The 21230-nt window shown below is 42.9% G+C and overlaps 1 protein-coding gene across 6 annotated transcripts in view; it reads left to right on the forward strand.

Annotated features, from left to right (window-relative positions):
• The window catches only part of sema5ba (sema domain, seven thrombospondin repeats (type 1 and type 1-like), transmembrane domain (TM) and short cytoplasmic domain, (semaphorin) 5Ba), a 154919-nt gene that overhangs the window by 103513 nt on the left and 30176 nt on the right, over window positions 1-21230 (forward strand). For all 6 annotated transcript variants that reach the window (XM_070975772.1, XM_070975775.1, XM_070975776.1 and 3 more), the window contains 7 exons: window positions 408-470; window positions 1307-1405; window positions 1506-1719; window positions 7860-8145; window positions 17720-17855; window positions 19039-19246; window positions 19381-19588. In XM_070975772.1, coding sequence (XP_070831873.1) covers window positions 408-470; window positions 1307-1405; window positions 1506-1719; window positions 7860-8145; window positions 17720-17855; window positions 19039-19246; window positions 19381-19588 — 1214 coding nt within the window. The remainder of the gene's footprint in view (window positions 1-407; window positions 471-1306; window positions 1406-1505; window positions 1720-7859; window positions 8146-17719; window positions 17856-19038; window positions 19247-19380; window positions 19589-21230) is intronic.

Genomic DNA, 21230 nt, shown 5'->3' on the forward strand with positions numbered 1-21230 from the left:
ATATAATTGGCCGGTAGAAGTGAAAAGGGGGGAGGTGTTGGGGGGCAGTGGAGCGGAGGCGAGTGCGGCAAACTTTCTGAGCGAGAGATAGAGAGGGGAAGAAAGAAGAAGAAGGCGGAGAGAAATCCATTTACATGCTAATGCCGTCCTCAGCCCTTCAGCTGCCTCGTTGGGTACCTTGCCCGCTACCCTCGAATAAGCTCTTGGCTGGCAAGCTGGTCGCCATGTTTACACAATAAACAAACAGCAATGAGGTTAAAGTCTTTTCATGCATCTTTTTGTGCGTGCCTACAGTATTAGCAACAGTCAGTCGTTGCGTAACTGTTTTGTAGTATCTGAAGGACTCAGCTGACTGCTTTTTCGGCCTTTTTGTCATCCCTGGGCTTTTTCTTGTTTTTGTCTCCTAGGCGACAGAATGGGCACCGGACGAGGAAACCAGGAGGTCCTGTCAGAGCAAAGGCAAAACAGAGGTAACCTCAATCCCGCCCCCAATTACAACACTTCATGTCAGCGCTGCCTGGCTTACAGAGAGGCCATCTTGATATCTTCTGGCTGTTGCGGCGAGGGCCTTATGGGCCTCACGGGAGGGCTCCGTACAGAGCAGCTATTTCAGACCCTTCAATCAGGAGTTGTTTTTCCTGCAGTGAAGAGAAAGGGCAAAGTGAAGCGAGGAAAAATGCACACAAGACAGCCTGCAAGATAGTGAAAGGACTACAAAAGGACTTCCTTTCAAATCTGTCTGATAAGCAACACTGCGATCAGCTGTCTTATTTCCATTATTTTGTGAGAACTGATTGCGGCGTCACTTTTATCTCCCACAGTGCCTACAGTGTGATGGCTGATACCTGATACACAAAACAGACAATCAATTCTCTGCAAAAACTGCATCACTTCAATTACCTCAGTTCTTGGCCATAACACAAAGCACCAGCATTTACCAGAAAATAAACGATACTTACATAAAATGTTTCATTACCAATAAATCTATTTCACGCCTTTGTTAAAACAGATTTGACTCTTTTTACTGAAGCGTATACTTGACTTATTGTAGAGCATCTGTCGATGCTAAATAGGCTTCCATTCAGCTGCAAACGATTGTTCTTATTCCTGAACAATGAACTTACAAGAGCGAAAGCATGCAGACACTGAATTGCTTTGCTTTTGGTTCCATGCCAGTCTGACACCGGAGGACTTGGTCCATTGTTCTTATCAGCAACACGTCAAAGAATATTTAGCCTGTCACCTCAGCTGCTCCTGCTCGACTGGAACTTTTTCAAAGCTTTCTTCTTCACCCACTTCTCTGCAGATTGAATGTCAGAACTACATCAGAGTCCTGTTGGTGAACAAGACTGAGGTCATGACCTGTGGAACCAACGCTTTCCAGCCTCTATGTATTACCAGAGAGGTATGCGTCAGTGTGTGTTTGTGTGTGTGGGATTGTAGAAATTCAGTGAAAACACTGTGGGCTTAACCTGCCACTCTCTTCTTCTCCCCGCGTCTCGCAGGTGGGCAACATGAGCAGCGTGCTGGAGCGGGTGAACGGCGTGGCTCGCTGCCCGTACGACCCCCGTCACAACTCCACAGCGGTGGTGACTGAGAGCGGAGAGCTGTATGCCGCCACCGTCATCGACTTCTCAGGCCGTGACCCCGTCATATATCGCAGCCTGGGCGGCATGCCACCTCTACGGACCGCTCAGTACAACTCCAAGTGGCTCAATGGTACAGTAGCACGGCCAGAACAAGCACATATGACGTCACTTGGCTCACACTCAACATTAATTTGAACATAATTCATGTTAGTGTTGAAAAAATATGTTGCCTTCAGGATTCTTGTTTTGTCTGACCAACAGTCCAAATCTCAAAGATGTTCAATTTGCAGTGACATTAAACAGAGGAAAGCAGCCAGTACTCTCACTGGAGAAGCTCAAACCAGCAGCATTCTTCCTCTTTAATGACAGTTAAATGATTATTAAGATTCTATTGATTTTCATTGATTGACTGAAATTCATTATCGAGCATTTAAAGCACAAAGTTCTATGAAATTTATGGAGTTCTCAGGTTTGAGTTACAGCTTTGCTGTTTCACAGGGTCACTGTTTTGTCTCAGGCGTGAGAGATCTAATCAAATAGGATTAGTAATCTGAGCAAGTCTAAACTCTGCTTGGATTTCAAAATAATCCACTCCAGGTCAGATTGTAGGGTAAACACTTTGTGAAACAGTCTCTGGAAATTCCTTCTGTTGCTTTAAACATTTTCCTCGGCCTGCCTAGAGTGGCAGATGAAGCAACTGTGCACTTTTGCTTCCAACAAAATCGGCTCTTTTGTTACAGCCAAGACAGATCAATCTGACAGAGGTGTTTTCAAAGGATTACCAAGACTGTTTGGATTCGACGTTGTGTGTAGAACACACAGTACAGGTTAGACATAGGAATTGGTGGGATTTATGGAATGGTGGAGACATGAAATGCTGTCAATCCCGCTGGTGTCGGTGTCAATAATCTCCCTGCTGCTGACGCTGTGCCTTTTCCTCGTAACGCGCCGCAGCAGAAATCCGTTCACACACATCCTGACTCCAGCAGAAATGGAGATGGACCTTCCACTGGAAGAGCTGTCATATACCGACTTTGATATGCAGAAACCATTAGATTACTGGATGGATGGAGGTGAAGGTGACCGACAGCTGGAGCGCTTGGAAAAGACGTGAAGCTCTCCTGGTTGAATTCGAAACAACAATAACTGTGCTAGAAAATATCTTTTATCTAAAGGAAGTCCACCCGCGTTTTGAATGATAGCATCCAATCACAGAGCCAATGTTCTGTTGTTAAAGCATAGCTGAAGCTAAACCAGTCCACCTTCAGGTTTTGGGTGGGTGGGTGTTAGCTAATTTACACACAACTGACAAATCCGTCCAGAACCAGTGGTTTCTGCTGAACTGTTACATTTGAGCCCCAAACTTGACCCGAGGCTGCATTGCTTTATTTCATCCTTTGCTGACCATTAATTGGTCAGGCTGATGAGCCATTTTTTTTTACTAATATCAGAAAATAATTAAACCCCTCACAAGCCAGAAGCCAACAAAACGATGGCAGTGAGCTGTGTGTGTGTGTGTAAGAGGAGATGAGACAAGGATAAAAAAAAAAAACAATAAAATAAAAATGATATTGGCTTGAAAATTTGAATATTAGTGTAACTAGGGCTGCAATTATTGATTATTTTCAGTTTCTCTCATTTTATCAGTTGAATGTTTAGTCTATAAACTCACAGGGTAACGCCTTCACATTGCTTGTTCTGTCTGATCGGCAGACAAAAACCCAAAAATATTCAAATGACAGTGAAATGAAACTGAGAAAAACAGCAAAGCCTCATCAAATAGTTGACGCTTTCTGCTTGTTAAAAGACTCAATCAATTAATCCATCATCAGAGGAGCTGATTATTAGTTTTCTGTCACATGACTAATGCAATAATCCACCAGCACAAAATGAAACAAACAAATACTCCCATATGTCAGTCCAGCCGCATTATGATGACAACTAGGTAGTGAAAGAGACTCTGGAGAGATGACCAGAATGAAGGAGAGACACGAGTGGAGGAGTCAAAAATGGGAAGATCGAAACCAAGTAAAGATGGTAGGCCGGAGAGTATGGAGGTGTGTGTACGTGTGTGTGTGTTGGTGGTGAGATAGGAGGGATGAGAGAGTGTTGTGGGGCAGGGAAGAAGATGAGGATGAGAGGGAAGCACAGAAGATAGACTGAGGAGTCAGTGAGCGATGTAATTATTCCTCACGGCAGGGAGAGGGTGAAATTACAACTCACAGCATGCTTCACACCACGCAGCGACTCCGCCTGTGCACGCATGCCAGTGTGTACTTGTGTGTATATGTATTTAGACTGTATGCAAGCTGCATGTGCTTCCATGTGTGTCTGTGTGTGTGTGTTTGAGAGCAGCACACACGCACACAGAGAGGGTATGTGGGAGGGAAAAAGATGAGTAGCAAAGTAGATACTGTAGTGTCCTCATCAGCATAATCTCTGCTGGCTGCACACACCGTCAAACACACGTGTTGCACTCCACTCGAGCTGCGCACACACACACACACGCATGCAAATCCATGCCATCACAGACAAAGTCCGCTTTGCTTCATGGCTTCTGTGAGGGTTATGGAGTTGTGTTCCCGGTGGATTTGGGTGTGAATGAAAATCTCATTTCCAGCTCTAAGCCTCTCCAGTTCAGGAGAAGCGAAGGCATGGAGGGGGTCCTGGATCTAATCAATCTGTTCCCTTATTGGATTGGTTGCCTGCCAGGCACCGACAAACAGTTTCCCATCATGCATCTGGATGACAGGGGGAGCTATACAGTTTGCTGTGAAATAATCTAAGCAATTTCTTTATTCTTCCCTCAATCCTCTGAAGATTTTGTATGTAACAAATGCATTTATGTTTCTGTTATTCGCTTTCTCTCCTCTGTCAGCTTTGGTGCAAAGTGTGTTTTATTGTGTGTCAAGACATGTCATAATCACTAAATTTAACCATGGCTATATACAAACATGTGACATGTCAGCCTGTCTTAGACATTTTCTCTACATCTAATTTGCATTAGCAAAATACATTTGCATGTGTGTATCAACATAACAAGGAAATGTTTACATTTTTGAAACATTCACTGCCTACACAACCTGTTCACACTGAATGGAGCTGCAACGTGTTTCATTTCATCTGATTCCCTACTGCTGACAAAACCACTAACATCCTGTATTAATGTGTCTGACTGGAATGGTTTTAATGGCTTAGAGTAGCTGGTTAAGGCGGTAAGGGGAAGATTTGACTTTTTCAATAACCAGAACCATGCCATTTTCCTAGTGATAACCAGTTTTGAGTAGCTTAAACCAATAAACCTGGGACACAGAAAGTGAACCTCAGCCTTTGGTATTGAAGCTTTCTATGCCCATGGCCTCTGTGCAGTGCAAAGAAAAAGAGTTGACACTCAACAAAATCCAGGCAGAAAGAATGTTTCCTCCTAAGAAAATTAGGAAAGCCAATTAGTAGTATACACATTTTGTTTGTTTACTTCCTCATTCTTGCAGTCTTTTTTTTAAACACTCAAGCCTCCCACCCTCATCCAGCAGACAGACATACACACGATGAGCCCAACTCAGTACAGAGACTATAACAAAGTGCAACAAGTACAGTGAGAGGAACTCACAAAATATAGACTAAATAAAAACAGTCCATCTGTCCTGTTTAGACATAACCAAGCTATAAGGCAGCTCTTTATTATTAGTGGATCGTTCCTGCATTCCTGCACGATGTGTTTATTTGAATATTAAATAGCCTCGCTCCTCATACTGTAGCTGTGCTTGATCTAAAGCGTCATGTGATGTTAGTGATGGCAGCTTCACTGCTCCAGCACCCAACCAGCCTGCAGATTGAACAATCTGTTTACCGCTCAGCAGGATGCTGGAAAAACTCGATCCATCACATTTGCACCCACGCAGCTTCAGTAATATTATGCAGAATCTGTCAGCTCCACCTGCCCTTTGCCTGACACTCGTACAGTATGCATAAACACAGGTATGCAGACGCGGAAAGACTGGTGTACGTCCACATGGCAGCTCAGGCATGCTGTATACACACTCATTATCCCTTACATCACATAGCTGATACATGTGTAAACACAATTAGCTCCTTCACATGGCCTGTAGCTGTAGGGAGGATGGCACTAACATATTGTGTCTTCTCAGCCTCAGTTGCACTAAATGACCCAACTCACTTCTTCATCTGCATGTTTGTTAGCACCAATTCATTTTGTGTACATTACAGTTTGGCAAGTTGTTTTTCCATCACAAATACAAACATTCAGTGATCCTCTTGGGTGTCATGCATAATGATAGAAATAATAATATTAACTGTCATCCCACCTCTAACATGCTCACTCCACATTCCTGCAGAAAAGCTAAGATTCTCAGGCTGTGAGGACTCCTGCACTGGACAGACTTTAATGTATAACACGATTTAAGCTTCAAAAAGTTTGTGTCCCCCAGCTGAAAGTCTCTTTCATAAAATTGTCTTTTTCACCTGCGGTCCGTCCAAACCACGGGTTGTTTTCCATCATAGATGTGAAATGGAATTAGGAGGCTGCTGTAGCTGTCTGGACAGCGTTTTTGTCTCTTCCTGCTCCATTTCAAAATCTTATTCTCTTATAAAAAGCCTCATTCGCCCCTGAGGCACATTCCATCATGACTGTTAACAGGTCATGTCCGATGTGTGTGTGTGTGAGAGAGTGTGTTTGTGTGTGACTGCCTATAACATCAGCATCTCTCTCATTTTTTTCTCCTTTTTTAGTTTATGGGTGCGCATGCATCGGTGCAAATTAAGGTTTATTCCTCCATTCGTTTTTGTGCTCGTGTGCAAGTATGTGAGTGTGTGATATCATTGGCAATAAATGGGTCCCAGAGGGAAACTGGAGCTGCAGAAGCACGGGAGTATTTTCTGTTTCATTGTTCCTGCACAGTAGTATGAGTAGTGCTTGCCGGATAGAAGAAAACACAGCATCAGAAAACAGTAGGAACAAAGCTTGAGTGTGCGGAAGTCACAGCCAGCTCAGTGGCAAAGCAACAACACGGATGTTTCTTTTTTTAGAAAGTTTCAAATTACAACTTGAAAATCAGAACTGTGACAAGAAGGTTATTCTGTTCATGAGCCAGTGAGAACCAGTGGATCTCTAGCTTCATCTAGTGACAATTATTAACCTGATTTATTTCAATTATTTTATGTTTGACATTGAATTCTCGGTTTACATGTGTCAGCTTGATATTCACAAATTCAGTATCTTTCTCAAGAACTTCCGACAGAAGCAGTCTCACATCATATCACATGTTGCTTTTCATGAGCACCTGAAAACTGCTTCATTTACACCAATGAATCAGTGACAATGACGCTGTACAGTTAAATAATTAGATATTAAAGAGTTAGCTCACTAGTATTACAAATGCAGATTCTACAGATTAGAGTAGGTTCTCACTGTGGTACATTCTGAATTTTATTTTAAACATTTTTTTTTAATAGAAAATTGTTTCCATGAAAATGTCTGTGGATTATCAAGAGTAACCGAGCAAGTATATCTGGAAAGACTTTTGCTGGTGAAGACTGTGAGCTTCCACTCACCTCGACTGTACCGAGGTGTCTGCAAACTATTAGCCAAAGCTGTCTGGATGATTAGACACTAAAAAAAAAGGTAAGAGAGGAAATATGACTTGAGGAATTTGGGTGAACTGGTCCTTTAAGCCATGACAAAAACTTTTATGTGAACCTTCCAAAAATGTAGATGTTCAATCAGACTTGACTGCATGGACTTACAAGTTTAGGCTCCCCAAAGCTCCCAGGGATGAATTAGTATTCTGTGATGAGTCATGTGTTTACAAAGGATGACAGTATCGTCACTTTCAAACTGTTATTCCGTCTGCTTTACGTGATAACACACCCAACAGGGAGGGCTATTAATCATTCGCTGTGTCACCCAGGGCAGTGAAAGCACCACGGGCATCCAGTTAAACAGACATAGCTCCATGGATTTACCATCAAAACATCAGACGGATTTATTAGTAACCATTTCTTTCTTCCCCCCTCCTCCTTCGTCTGCACCTTCTCCTCTCATTTATTTACACATTTGACTTTGAAGGCTTTTTTCTAGAACATCTTAGGCATGCAACAGTAGCATTTTGAAGTTCTTATAGCAATCAATAAGAGGGAGTACAGGGGTCAAAGCAACAACACTTAGAAGATAAATGCTGCAAATATTTCTGTTTCCCTGGAGTTACTGTATAATGATCCTCTCCCTCCCTCCCCTCTACTTCCTGCCGGCAGAGCCCCACTTCATCTCAGCCTACGACATCGGCCTCTTCACTTTCTTCTTCCTGAGGGAAAACGCAGTGGAGCACGACTGTGGCAAGACGGTCTATTCCCGCGTGGCACGAGTCTGCAAGAACGACATTGGCGGGCGGTTTCTCCTGGAGGACACCTGGACCACGTTCATGAAAGCCAGGCTCAACTGCTCCCGCTCTGGAGAAATCCCCTTCTACTACAACGAGCTGCAGAGCACCTTCTACCTGCCCGAGCAAGACCTCATCTACGGAATCTTCACCACCAATGTGTGAGTGGACGCAGCTCGACGTGCATCACATTTATACATGCACAGGCAGGATTTCTACCGACGAAGCCTTGGATGGAGGGAAACGAATGATTATCTCTCACTTGATATCTTTTACACGTAAATGATCATATGGTAAAATCTTTAAGTAGAACAATTACCCTCAAATGTGCACAGTGCCAACCATACAGATTCATTCATTCATCATATCCTCTAACTAGTTTCCACATGGTCATACATATAAGGAAGCATGTGAGACCATCTTGCTGACCTGTGGATATTGTTGCATGCAGTGGCAGCAAAGGAACATCCCACCAATGGGAGAATTGTTCCTCTGCACTCAGTGCTCCTCTTGGTGGAGGCTTGCATGGCCGATTCAGTCACTTGTTGAATCACTAACATTTATATATTTACTCTCAAAAATAAATGGAGTAATAGAGCTCCTGGTAGTACAGATCATTCACAATTTATGCTCTCTGTAAAGGGACATATGCATACACAGATAATCAGTCAACACCTTGTTCATTACTCAAAGGTATCCCTATTTAAAAAGGTCTACTGCCACCTTTATTATTCCTCCTCTAATATGCACTTAAAACTCATTATCTCCATCACAGTCCCCAAATTTGCAATTACATACGTCCTTAAAGGGCTTGATTAGATAATTAATCTCAATAAGGCTGAATAACAGCGGTAACCTGATACAGTGTCTATCTCCAGTTTTTCTGGTATAATTCAAACTCAGTAGAATACAGCAGAGAGAATACTTACAGCTAGAAAAAATGTTTTGAACTTTTCTGACATTTATCATCTAAATTAGCTCAGTGTGTGGATGATGAAACAAATTGGGGAGTGGAGGTTTGAATATTTTTAGAATAGTATATCTTGAGTCTGCCATGTTTCCACTGACATGTATTTAGAATATGAATAACTGCACACTTTCTTTTGTACGCTGCGCAGGGCTAACAGACAACAAGGCAGTCCTGAAGCATGAGTATTGTTGAAATGAAACTTGTTGTAATGTTGCCCTTCTCCGTGCTACACTCAACATTGTCCTCACTGTTGAATAGAAAAGATGAACAACCCCACCAAAACAAGCTGCAGCTGTGCTGAAGAGTCCTGTCAACACCAACAAGAATATTAATGGGAGAGCAGACATACACACCAAAACACTTCAGCTCCAGCTTCTTATCAGTTAGTCCTCACATTCAGCACTTCATAAGGTTTGGTACTCCGACGCTTTCTCACCTACACAGAGAGAGACAGAATGTAGAGCCTCCCTGCTGCTGCTAATGATCAGTGTGGATGCATGTAGCTCTCAGCCAAGCGTGGATGTGGAGACTGACACACACTCCCTCTGGTTTGTGATTGCTCCAGGTGGGGGTGTCACACACTTCATTACAGAGAGGAAACACTCAGAGCCAAAGTGTGCAGACCGGAGCTCCTGTTACTCTTTTTTATGTTTAGTAAAAGTGTCATCACATTGCATCACGTTTTTGCTCAGCCTCATGACCTTTTATCTGGACACACCATCAGATTAAAGTTTCCCCCTGAGGAACTCTTTGGTCTAAGACAATTAGCAGAATAATACAAATGTTGCCTCTGCAGTCTATTAGCAGGACATTGAAGTCAAGAAAGAAGACTTACTGAAATGCAATTAGCATGTTTGATTTTCGGGGCTGTAGCAGAAGCACATGCTGGTGAACGCTTGGACTGTACAGTGTGTGCGTTCATGTATGGTGAGCGTTTGTGTGGGCGTTGGCGTATGGTTTCGTGTGTGTGTAGGAGCAAGCGCGGTTGTTGGTGTTCAGATGTATTCTGTCAGGGGAGACATTGAATCCTGCCGCTCACCTTCTGCTTTCTCACCTGTTAAGCTGCCGGTGTTCGCCACCACATGGCTGCTTTCCATCAGCCCGCAGCCATCTTTACTGAAAGAGCGAAAGACAGGGCGAGGGGTGGTAAAGAGACAAAAAAACACAGGGATAAAGGGATAGGGGGGGGAGGACATGAGAAGAGGTAATGAGAAAACTCCACAAGGCTGAAGCTTTTGTCTCTCATCCTTTGTCTCCTCCTTCCTTGCCCTTCCTTTCTGAAGCAACTCGTCGGTCCTCCCTCCAAAACCGCCCTCCTCATCGGGGTTGGGTATGTTAATGCAATCACCACAAACACTGTCTCCATCTGTCTGGCCTAAATTGAACAGGCTCACAGCTGCTCCCAGGAGTTCGGGGCTGTAACACAGAGCAGGAAGAGTTGGAACAGAGTGCTTATCGTCTCTGTCTGCTCACGATTTGGGCCAGGTCTCTGTGCAGTGATCTCCTCTCGCTCTCGCTACTCTTTTGACATATCCCATGATAAATGGGCAGGATTTCAAATTCAAATTCTACGCATGTATTTCCATCCTTCCATTGTCCTCAGATTATTGGTGAAGTGACCTGACAGTTAAACAACTTAAAAAAAAAGTTTTAATTAAATGTTTCGAGTTAGTTCAAGCAACATGCAAGAATGATTCGAGCGTGTTAAATGTGAGGGTTTGCTGGTTTGATGTGTTAGTTCACTGTAAATTAAAGATCTTTGGCTTTTAGTTGGACAAAACCCAACAATTTGAAGATGTCACCTCAGGTTCTGGGAAACTGTGAAGAGCAAATCTTACAAACAATTGAAGAACCACTCCAGCAAATTTAATATCACACCATGAAAAAATCTTAGTTAGACCGATTCTGCCTGATGAACACCCATGTTTTCACACCCCACACCCCCAGTTTGTAACACAGGCTTTCTCTTTTAAAAAAAATAATAAATAAAAAATCTTTTCTGGCTTTGGAGAGCTGAGAGAGCTGCAGAGGGTATTGCACAACTGTTTTCACTCGCTGTATAGTGACTGATCTTGATGTGTAAAATGGTGGCGTGGCCCTTCAGTCAATCAGTGGAAAAAATAGCATACAACAGATAAATCAATAGTAGAAGTAATCATTCTGGCCCTCGTTCAGAGGAGCGGAGGGAATGGAAAAAGGAAGGAAATGATTCAGCTGTAATTTTATTGAGAGGTGCACCAGCCATCGGAGCCTGTCGAGCCGTTATGTAGTGCAGGTTTTAGCATTCCATCAGAATAAGGGCTCTTAAGACCTCAGAGCACGGCCAGGTCTTTTAATTAACTCCAGGCCCTTATTGGCAGGGTCCTTCTGTCGTGGGCTCGGAGCAGCAGCGAGATTCTCCTACAGAGGTGTCTAACCTGCCATTACCAACTAATTATGAGCCTCCTTATCTATTTCTGGGTGACTTCACTGACCCCCTCCACTTCACTAGTTCTTATAAGATCTCACATCGGAGAAGTTGTGGGTGGCATAAGGAGGCCTGCTAAAACAATGGGCACATTAATTGATTAGTAGATTGATATGAAATTATAAGTCACAGTTAAGTCATTTATCTTAAGTCATTTATGAGAACTAGTCTCTCAGATGTTAGGATTTGCTGCTGGCTTTGAATTATATTACTGTAAATTGAACATATTTCAGTTTTTAACTGTTGGTCTGACAAAACAAGCAATTTGAAGACTGAGCTCTGGAAGCTTCTAGGCAGGATTATGAATGGGGACGCCATCTTGTCTCTGACAAGCATGGATGAGATTGTTGTGGCTATACAGGCTGCATTAGAGCCAAGTTATGCTAATCCAACCCTAATCTGATGTCAGATAGTTGTGTGTGCATGTGTGTTGTAACAAGTGTAGGTGCGGGCGGAGAGGCTAGCAGGATTAGTGGTCGACAGGCGGAGAAGTTGGGATTTTACTCAACAGCTTTATTCCACAATATGGAATATCGACCATACAACGCCAGGTCTCCATGGCGCTACGTTCACTAAACATACGTGTTTTGTAAAATATAGACAGCACGACCAGCACCAACTCATTACCGAGTCTTCCTTATGGAGTTCCTCTTCAGGAGTGTCCGTAGGGCGTGAGACATCGGCGAACAACTAAACGGCTCTACATGTGCTATTCAGTATTACAATAATAATGACTGTTACAGTGTGTTGTATGTGTGTGTGCAAGCGCCTCGTATGAAGTATACTGACATCTTGAGTCAACTTACAGAAAAAAACTCTGAAATCATCATATTTATTTGGTCATTATGAAAAACGTTAAATTCATTGTCACAGCATCAGGAGCAATTAGGGGTTCAGTGTTTTGCCCAAGGTCAGTTGGACGTGTAGACTGCCGAGGCCAGGAATCGAACAACCGACCTTCTGATAAGTGGACAACCGCTCTACCTCATGAGCCCCTGATGTCAGTTGTCAATATGGTAGTTGTTGCCCTACAGCCCTATTCAGTACCCTTATGGTCTTTCGTAGTTGTTAAACTTTTCACGCATTTCAAAGTCACAAACACACATATACACATACTGTATGTGCAACCTCACGTATGCTGCGAGCGCTTCTCAGGGATCCTAATGTCCCTCTTATCCATAGAAAATATGTGACTTACTCTAAGTGAGATGAGATTTGACGTACGTGAGCACTGATAGGCTGGGTAGCCAGCCAAGTGAAGCAAGCCACATAACTACAATATTTATGATTTTACGTTTTCTTCCCGTCGTTATCAACTTGCTGACATCAAATCTACCTTGAAATGAACTGCGGGCCCCCAGCGGAAGTGCGAGCCTGATCTGAATACAGTCTGACAGAATGTGCTGCTTGTGTACCGGCAGCTTTATCATTCCTTTCACAGATATTATTTAAATTGAACCCACTGTATGCACTCTGTTTGGTTTTCCTCACTTAGGGCCAATTTGCATTTGATTAGAAATACTGTGAAAATACTTCAAGCCAAGCTTGGACTCAAAAAATACTACAGTGATTACATTTTATCTCTCAGGTGGTAAACAGTGCCATTATAATCAGATGATCTGTACCCTTCTTAACAGTAGCAGCTAACATCTGGCTTTTTGTGCAACCTACTGAACCTGTGGTGTTGCTTTATTGTTTAGTGTAGGTGTTGCTGACTCAGTCTGCCTCTGAATGTGACTGTTTGGGGCCAAAGCTGTTGCTTTTGCTGGCGTATTGTTGTGCAGTATAAAAATATGTATGGATAATCCTGGCAACCTCTGTTCAATTTCTGGTCCCTGCAGTCATGTAGCTCTGCTGAGTGGGCCCTTTTCCTTTTCTGCTGCGATGCAGGTATTCACTGAGGTTGAAACATTGGCTTTAATGTAGTTTTAGTGGTTTCTTTTTTTCACATAAAATATGGTTAGGTACTTTAGATAAAAACCTGGACTTTCAGGCGGACTCCACAGGGCTCTCTTTGCATTGATGTGCGTGTATACAATGCATAAGCAAAGGTCTATTTTCTTGTTATGAACAAAACAGATTGCACAGAAAACCACTGAATAATAAAGACATTATATGACAGGTCATGCAGTCATAACAACAATTGAAGAAATAAGAAAAGTTTTAAGAATGAACAAGCAGCTAAACCAGCATCCAGCCTAAAAAGATAAGGTTACTGAGTAAAATGCATATCAGCCACTTGTGTTTACCAGAGAGACTTGCTGCTGTACAGATCAGTGTGGATTGTGGCTCGCAGACAGCCGAACAGCCAGGCTGACTGAGGAGTTCATTAACTTTCTAACACCTCTTTTTGGGGCTGAACTGAGCTACACCTGCAGTCACTGGAGCAATGTATCGTGGGTATGAGGACGGCTGACTGGTGAAAAAAGCGATCAGGTCCTTGAAGGATAAGCCTGCCGTTATTCTATATCGTTCTTATTGTAAACAAATCTTGTGAGAAGACCAAAACCAACAATGTGTTATGGTACAGAGGAATAAGATGTATCAGACTGCGAGGACACGCACAATACTTGTTAGCAGGATCAGTTCAAGAAAATGTACATTATCACACTCAGGAAAGCCTACCTCGTCCATTTCAAAGTGTTATGTAACTAGACGTATTGTAGGATTATTATTACAGCTGCATTCATGAGTAAGCAGTATTTTAATGTTGTATCTGGAACTCATTTTAACTGCTTATCTGCTGCTGGATAGGAACACAGGATATGAAGATTTCATAAAAGGGTCTGAACTAATCAGTTCAGAGCACAGAAAAGGAAAAGGAGAGAACACCAGAGAGGTGAACCAGGATGAGTTCTGTAAAACAAGATAGGAAATCAAGCAGTATTTCAGAGGACAACCAGTGACAGGATCAGGCTGTTGGGATGAGATGAATCACTTGAAGGAGCTTCACTCATAATGAAAGTGATCATCGTGGTGCTGGGCCTCCGAGAGCAGCAGCAAACAGCATAGCAGATGTCAAACAGCTTTTCAATCACTTTCCTGGGCTTTTAGGCAGACGCAAAACATATGGGTTGCATCCATTAGTGCAAAAGACTTTCAGTGCTCGCTTTCACTCTGTTCTCTTGGCATTATTGCAGAAACCCACTGTCAGAGTAGAGATCTCAAAGAATCTGGACAACATCAGGCCTTCTGTGGTACAGCTCGTCTTCAATGCAAGCTGCAGCTACAGTACAACCACAAACCCGCAGTTTAGCTTCCTATTATGTCAAACTGTGTGTGAGAGTGTGAAAACTGCTGTGGCTGCCACTCACGTGTTGCAGCCGATTTGCCTGTGGTTTCTTACAGTTGGGGTTTGGTTACTGCCGGTTCACCACAGCACTCCCTCTACATCACACACTTTGGCTCCGGCTCCCTGTCACAATGTCTACACCAGAGCCTTTGGAAGAACAAGAGAAAAATGTCCTTTTACAGTAGTCCAGAGGCTGTTCTCTTTAGCAGCATGCAAGTCAGTCATTGAGACACCTGTTTGGCATCCCCTATTGTTTAGCCAGAGCTCATCTGGAGCTGCACAGCACTTTGCAACCCTGCAGAACACTTTAGTTTTCTAACCATCCTGAACTGGGTCTCTGAGAAAGTGGGGTTCAAAGAAAAAAACAGAAAAAGCAATCACAGATATCTTAAGCATCTGAAAGATAAAAATAAGGATATTATGCCCACAGGAAGATGACATTTTTTTAAAAAAAAGAAATGTTTTTTTCAGTCAGCATACAATACTTTTGATTGATGCATTTTGTGTCATAAATCAGTCAAACCAGAATGTGCAGACATCATACACATGCACATATACTCATTCTGAGATTAACCCATCTGATCCAACACTAAAATTCAAACACAACCAGCCAAGTATATTTACACACACCGATAAAACAAGAGCAAACATCCAATTCATAAAAACACACATCCTGCCACAAGTCTAAATCAGCATCATATTCATTTTTATCATGAGTCAACACTCAGGAAATAAATATCTTATTTTGTGCAGTGAAAGCTTCTGCAGTATGTGGCTGGATCAGTGCAACTTCCAACTTCCCTTAATTATTTATTATTAGAAGGTCAAGAATGAACATCCATACAGTCTGTAAAACTCTGATCTAAACTCATATAAGGAGGTGCTCCTTCGAACTTCAGATGCTCATCAATTTCATACCTCTGCTTGAAAAGTAACCCAGTGAGTGCAAACAGAAACTGCTAGAAGCTTATTCAACATAACTTTTCATGGTGTAGCCTCCATGGCACAATTACACTTCCTGTTTGCATCACCCAAAGTGTGATTGGATTTGTAGTGTCTGAACATAACTTTTGATAAATGGCAATAAATGAGAGAAAAACAATAGGAATGACAAAATCCATGAAAATGACAATGTTTTGTTTGACTTTTTTTTTTTTGCCATTTCCAAAGCCCATTATGTTTTCATGTATGCAGAACAATGACACTCTCCTCTGTCCATTCATATACAGTCTGTACGTTCCCCCATGTTAGCAAAATGACCAAAAAGCATCCCCCTTGTGAAACTGCCATCCCCATTCTCCATCCTGCAGTAGCTGAGAAAGTGCAGGGGCAGAGGGGTTGTTAGCTGAATATGTTATTCCAGTCTGTTTGACTCATTGATCCTTAATCTGACTGAGGTTTGAAGTTAGAATCCATGGCCTCGGCCATGGCTCGGAAATATCAGCAGCCTCACTGTGCTGTGCATTGATAAATCCACGGCACTGTCCGTGGTGCTGAAGACAGACTTGTTATTGTGCCCCACCCTTTTGTCACCTCTTGGATCTATAATAATCTCTATACTGGAAATGATCAATTCCATACTGCATTCTAGCCGATATACTCTGTGGAGTCGTGTCTCCTTCATGATCAGTGAAGTGACAAGTAGCAACATGAAGCTGCAGAACAGTGAAAGGATCATAGACACACTGCTGTCTGTAGTATTCCTACATTTCTATGATCAGTCAGTAGCATCTGTGCAGCTGAAAATACACCCTCACACCAAGCTTAACCTTAGGAGACAGGAGTTAAGGGGTTACATTTAGAACCACCTCCCCTGTTAAAAATGAACAAATCACTGATTGTATACGAACAAATGCTGAGGGGTGAAAATCCATGAATGCACAGGTGAAACTGCCACACCATTTCAAATTGCTTAAGGCTTTCTTTCATAAATTCCCAAAACATACATAGAGCCACTGACCTGTCAAATGATGACATTTCTGAGTAGCTTGTAACTGCAGAAACTATAATGAAATATACAGTATGGCATGCCTCATTGATAGATGAATGACTATGTCATAAGAAAATTAAAGAGAATGAAAACCGAACAAGGGCAGGTGGAGGGTTGAGAACCCTGCACTTAGGCCTCACCAAAACCATTTACCAAACCCTGAGACACTGCTTTTTCAGCAAGCAGCTGCCTTCAATGATTTATACTTTACCCAGGGAACCGAAACGGCTCACGATGCACCGTGAAGAAGTACAATAGTCTTTCTTTCTCTGCTTCGCTGTCTGAGTCTCTGTGGCTCTGTCTCTGTTTCTGTCTCGCTCTCTCACTATAATGTTATCACTCGCTATCTTCTAACTGATGGTTTATCAGCATCCCACAAGCCATGCCAAGGCAGCATGCTGTTTGCTGTGTAGTAAAAAGTCAGAGTGTGGTGCAGGGTGTATCGGAAAGGAGCAAAAAAAACAGTCAGCAGTAGCAGGCAGTTAAGAAACTCATTACCTTGCAGCACATTATGGCTGAAGAGCGTCACGATAATAACTTTACTCACACTGCCAGTTTAGCAGGGGTTTACTCTCCTATGTGACACCTGTGAGGCATCTGTGTGTGTGTGTGTGTGTGTGTGTGCGTGTGTTTGCACATAATCTAACAACTGCCTCCCATATCCTCAGCTTAATACTGTCCCCATTCACTGTGCAGCACTGATAGCATAGCTTAGCCTCCAGCCAAAGCAAGCCAGCGACGTAGTGCCTGTTTAGTGCAGGTATAAATGATAGGACTTCCATCAAGAGGAAGGGACACGTTACAGAATGGCTTTATAACACAGCTCGCCACTGCTGATTTCTGATATGGCCGCACGTTTACTGCCAACATGTGAACGATTCTGAATATTATTGTTGAAATAATATTTTTTACATTTTTTTTACCCCCTTCCATCACTTCTTTTCATTCTCTCCCCTTTCTGCTCTCGGGTATCTTCTGCTTTCTGTCTTGTCCTCCCTGTCCATCTCTCTATAAAGCAACAGTATTGCAGCATCTGCGGTGTGCGCCTTCAACCTGAGCGCCATCACCCAGGCTTTCAACGGGCCCTTCCGCTCCCAGGAGAATCCTCGCTCCACCTGGCTTCCCACGCCCAACCCCATCCACAACTTCCAGGTCAGTTCACCACTGAAACCCATCCAGACTAATACCAAACCGATCCATGTTGGTCTTAACACAGCTCCAAAACTCAGATTTTGCAATGATGTTGCCTGCACTGTAAGAAACGGAGAATACGATGCACTATGATACAGTATGTCTTTGATTCCTGCAGTTTTTCCACAAAAACATTCTCAAACTCTAACAAAGTTTTATAAACATAAAAACATATAACCATAATCCAATTCAGAAATAAGTCAAAATGATGTCCCAAATAATAACTTTCCTTCTAATTACAGTTTGCTTCTGGCCCGCAGGCTGTCACTCCAATGAAAACTCTCTAAGTGACATGTCAATGAGTAAACTGAACCATCTCTAATCTCCTCATGTAAAACCTCTTAGTGTCTTGAACTTGTTGGTGGTGCTACAAAGCATGGTGGGAAGCATTAAGGTTACCTTACAGACTGAATTAAAAAAAGTTATTGTTAGTTCATGTCTAGCAAACTGCATAGGTCGGCAGCTATGATCAGAAATGGCCACGTATCTGAGACAATAAGAGACTCCTGAACTCATTTTTACTCTCTCTGGAACTTATTACATGCTATGACTATCAATAAATAACAGAAAAATGGTCAAAAATCACAGTGTAGTACAGTTTATGGAAAAGCTGCGGCAAATTAACCCTAAATATAAGGTGAAAAAAGTGATTGTAATATAATACTACAGAAATGAGATATGTTCTAAAATGGAAAATTCGTTAAACTTCCAAAACCATCTACCGCTCTAAACATCACCCAAAAATGGAATCCATGAACAAATCAATCTCTCATTTCAAGTCCAAAGAACGAGCAGAAGCTGCAATCCACAGCTAAGCTGTGCCACCCAGACAAAGCCTTCAGAAGGCTGTCATTTCAGATTTATTCTCCTGCACTGTCTCATTAAATTGTTGTTCTTGTGGTCACATCACAATCACACTGTAGTTCTGATCCCTTGAAAAAGTTGCAGTTACTGAGAATAGAATTAAGAACCGAAGCAATCTAGCCACACACGGTGTATTGATTCGGTCATTACAAAGAGGGAGTGTGAAGGACTTCTCCATTGTTGTTTTTTCTTTATTTCTTGCATTCTTTCTGCCTTCCTTTGTCATACGCCTACATCCATACCACATTTTCACATCCTCTTCTGACATCTTCCTCTCCAGTGTGGCACTATAGATGATGAGGGTCCCAATGAGGGTTTGACGGAGCGCAGCCTGCAGGACGCCCAGCGGCTCTACCTGATGAACGACGTGGTCCAGCCGGAGTCTGTGGATCCGCTGGTCATGCAGGATGACGTTCGCTTCTCCAACCTGGTCGTAGATATTGTTCAGGGCATGGACACCCTCTACCATGTTATGTACATCAGCACAGGTTAGTAAAGGAGGAGAAAGGAAGGAAAGAATCTCACACATAATTAGAAACAAGAAATTAAACTATAAGTTTATTTTAATTTACCTGTATACAAAATCATCTCAGATTCCCTCATGTCCTTTTTGTCCAATCAGAATATGGCACCATCTTAAAGGCACTGGCTACACCCAATAAGAACCTACAAGGCTGTTACTTAGAGGAGATGGAGCTTCTCCCGCCGGGGGTGCGAGAACCAGTCCTGAGCCTGCAGATTCTGCACAGTGACAGGTCGCTCTTTGTTGGGCTGAATAACCGAGTCCTGAAGATCCCACTGGAGAGGTGCTCCACCTACAAAACGGAGACGTGAGTGTTGCACGAAACGTCGACACCATCAGCCACTCTTAATCCAAACATCCAGCAAATCCTATCAAATCACTATACAAGCACAATTTTTTGTTGCTGTATAGCTTCTAGCCACCAGTGGCAGCACTGAACACAATGCTGCACCACTGATAAGTAGATTCACGGTCCTGGATCAGGACTGCTGACCAGGGCTAGCTTTATTGAGGCATCATACTACATAATGTGGTGGCAACATTGTGGTTTGATTCTGAAACCTTTGTTTTCATGTCATCACGTTAATCTCATTTGTTAAAGGGACAGTTGTCGTACTTTGTGAAAGCAGCCATGCAGTACACACAGTGTATATTTAATTGTTCGTTTTATGCATTTTGGCAGGAGATTCATTTTAACCTGGTTGGTCTTCTGTTGAAGGTAATTATCTGTCCTCAACTAGGATTAATGTCTGGAAGATCGCGCCTATAATCATTAAAGTCCTTATGGAACCAGACAAATGACTGGGGCGGTATCTGCTCAGAGGAGGAAATCAATTTGTTGTGCTTTTTTTTCTTTCCTTCTTCTTCTTTTTTTGTAGTTATGGACTTCTGCATAATAGAGAGAGGGAGCACTGTTCTGCTTTTTGTTTGTCTGAATCAGAGGGTAAACAAAAAGTGTATGTTAAGCGACCTCGTACACCGCCAGAGAAGTTTCTCTGAAGGCACGTTTGTGTGTGAGAGAGCCACGAAGACAAAGAGAGAGAGGGAGTGAGGTCAGCCCTGCCATCTCCAGTTTCAGTGTTATTCATGTGAAAATCTCCGTCTCAAGGGTGAGCGAGGGGAGAGAAGCTCACTGGCTGTTTGTCCAACCTTCTGTATCTCATCAGCGCTCCCAATCAGATCCTCAGCCGGCCATCTCAGCCCTTCAAAGTCAACTTCATTTTAGCATACAAATGGCTTGATACTTTTTTCACTCTTTGTGTGTGTGTGTGTGTGTGTGTGTGTGTGTGTGTGTGTACATGGAGTGATTTGTGTGTGGGTGGGTGCTTGGACGAGTTCTCATATGCACACTGCCTGATGAGTCAGCTCGCTATTTCTAGTAAATCCAAAGTTCTAGACACATAGGTGCAGACACACACACACACACACACACACACATACACACACAGAGGTAGGAAAACTATTGCATTTAATAAGATGTGAGTGCGATAGGCGAGATGAGAGAGAGAGACACAGACAGTAAGAGGAAGAGAGAAAAGTCAAAAGAGATATACAGATCAGGAGGGAAAAGCAGAGTGAGCAGCCATGGTGGGGTAAAACGGTAAGAGGAGCGGCCTCCAAGGGCACCAGAGGGAGGGGTGGAGGGGTGAGGTAGGACGGGCCATCTTTAATCCAGTCTGCGATATTCTGCTCACCTCTGAGGCTCGCTCACCCTTTCAAATGCACTGCAGCCGAAGGCAAAGTGAGCCACAGTATACGACAGATGTCAACCTGTCCGTCTGCGTGACACGTGAGCTCCTCTGGAGGGACTCAGGCAAGCAGAAAAGGGCAGATGGATGACGAGATTAGGAAAAAAAAGGAGGCCAGGTAATGAATTAATGCATGAGAATATGACTTCAGCTAATATTTACATTAACAGTTAATCTGTCGATGAGTGGAAAATGCCAATT

This window comes from Chaetodon trifascialis, chromosome 12 (assembly GCF_039877785.1).
Source record: "Chaetodon trifascialis isolate fChaTrf1 chromosome 12, fChaTrf1.hap1, whole genome shotgun sequence".
NCBI classification, from domain to species: domain Eukaryota; kingdom Metazoa; phylum Chordata; class Actinopteri; order Chaetodontiformes; family Chaetodontidae; genus Chaetodon; species Chaetodon trifascialis.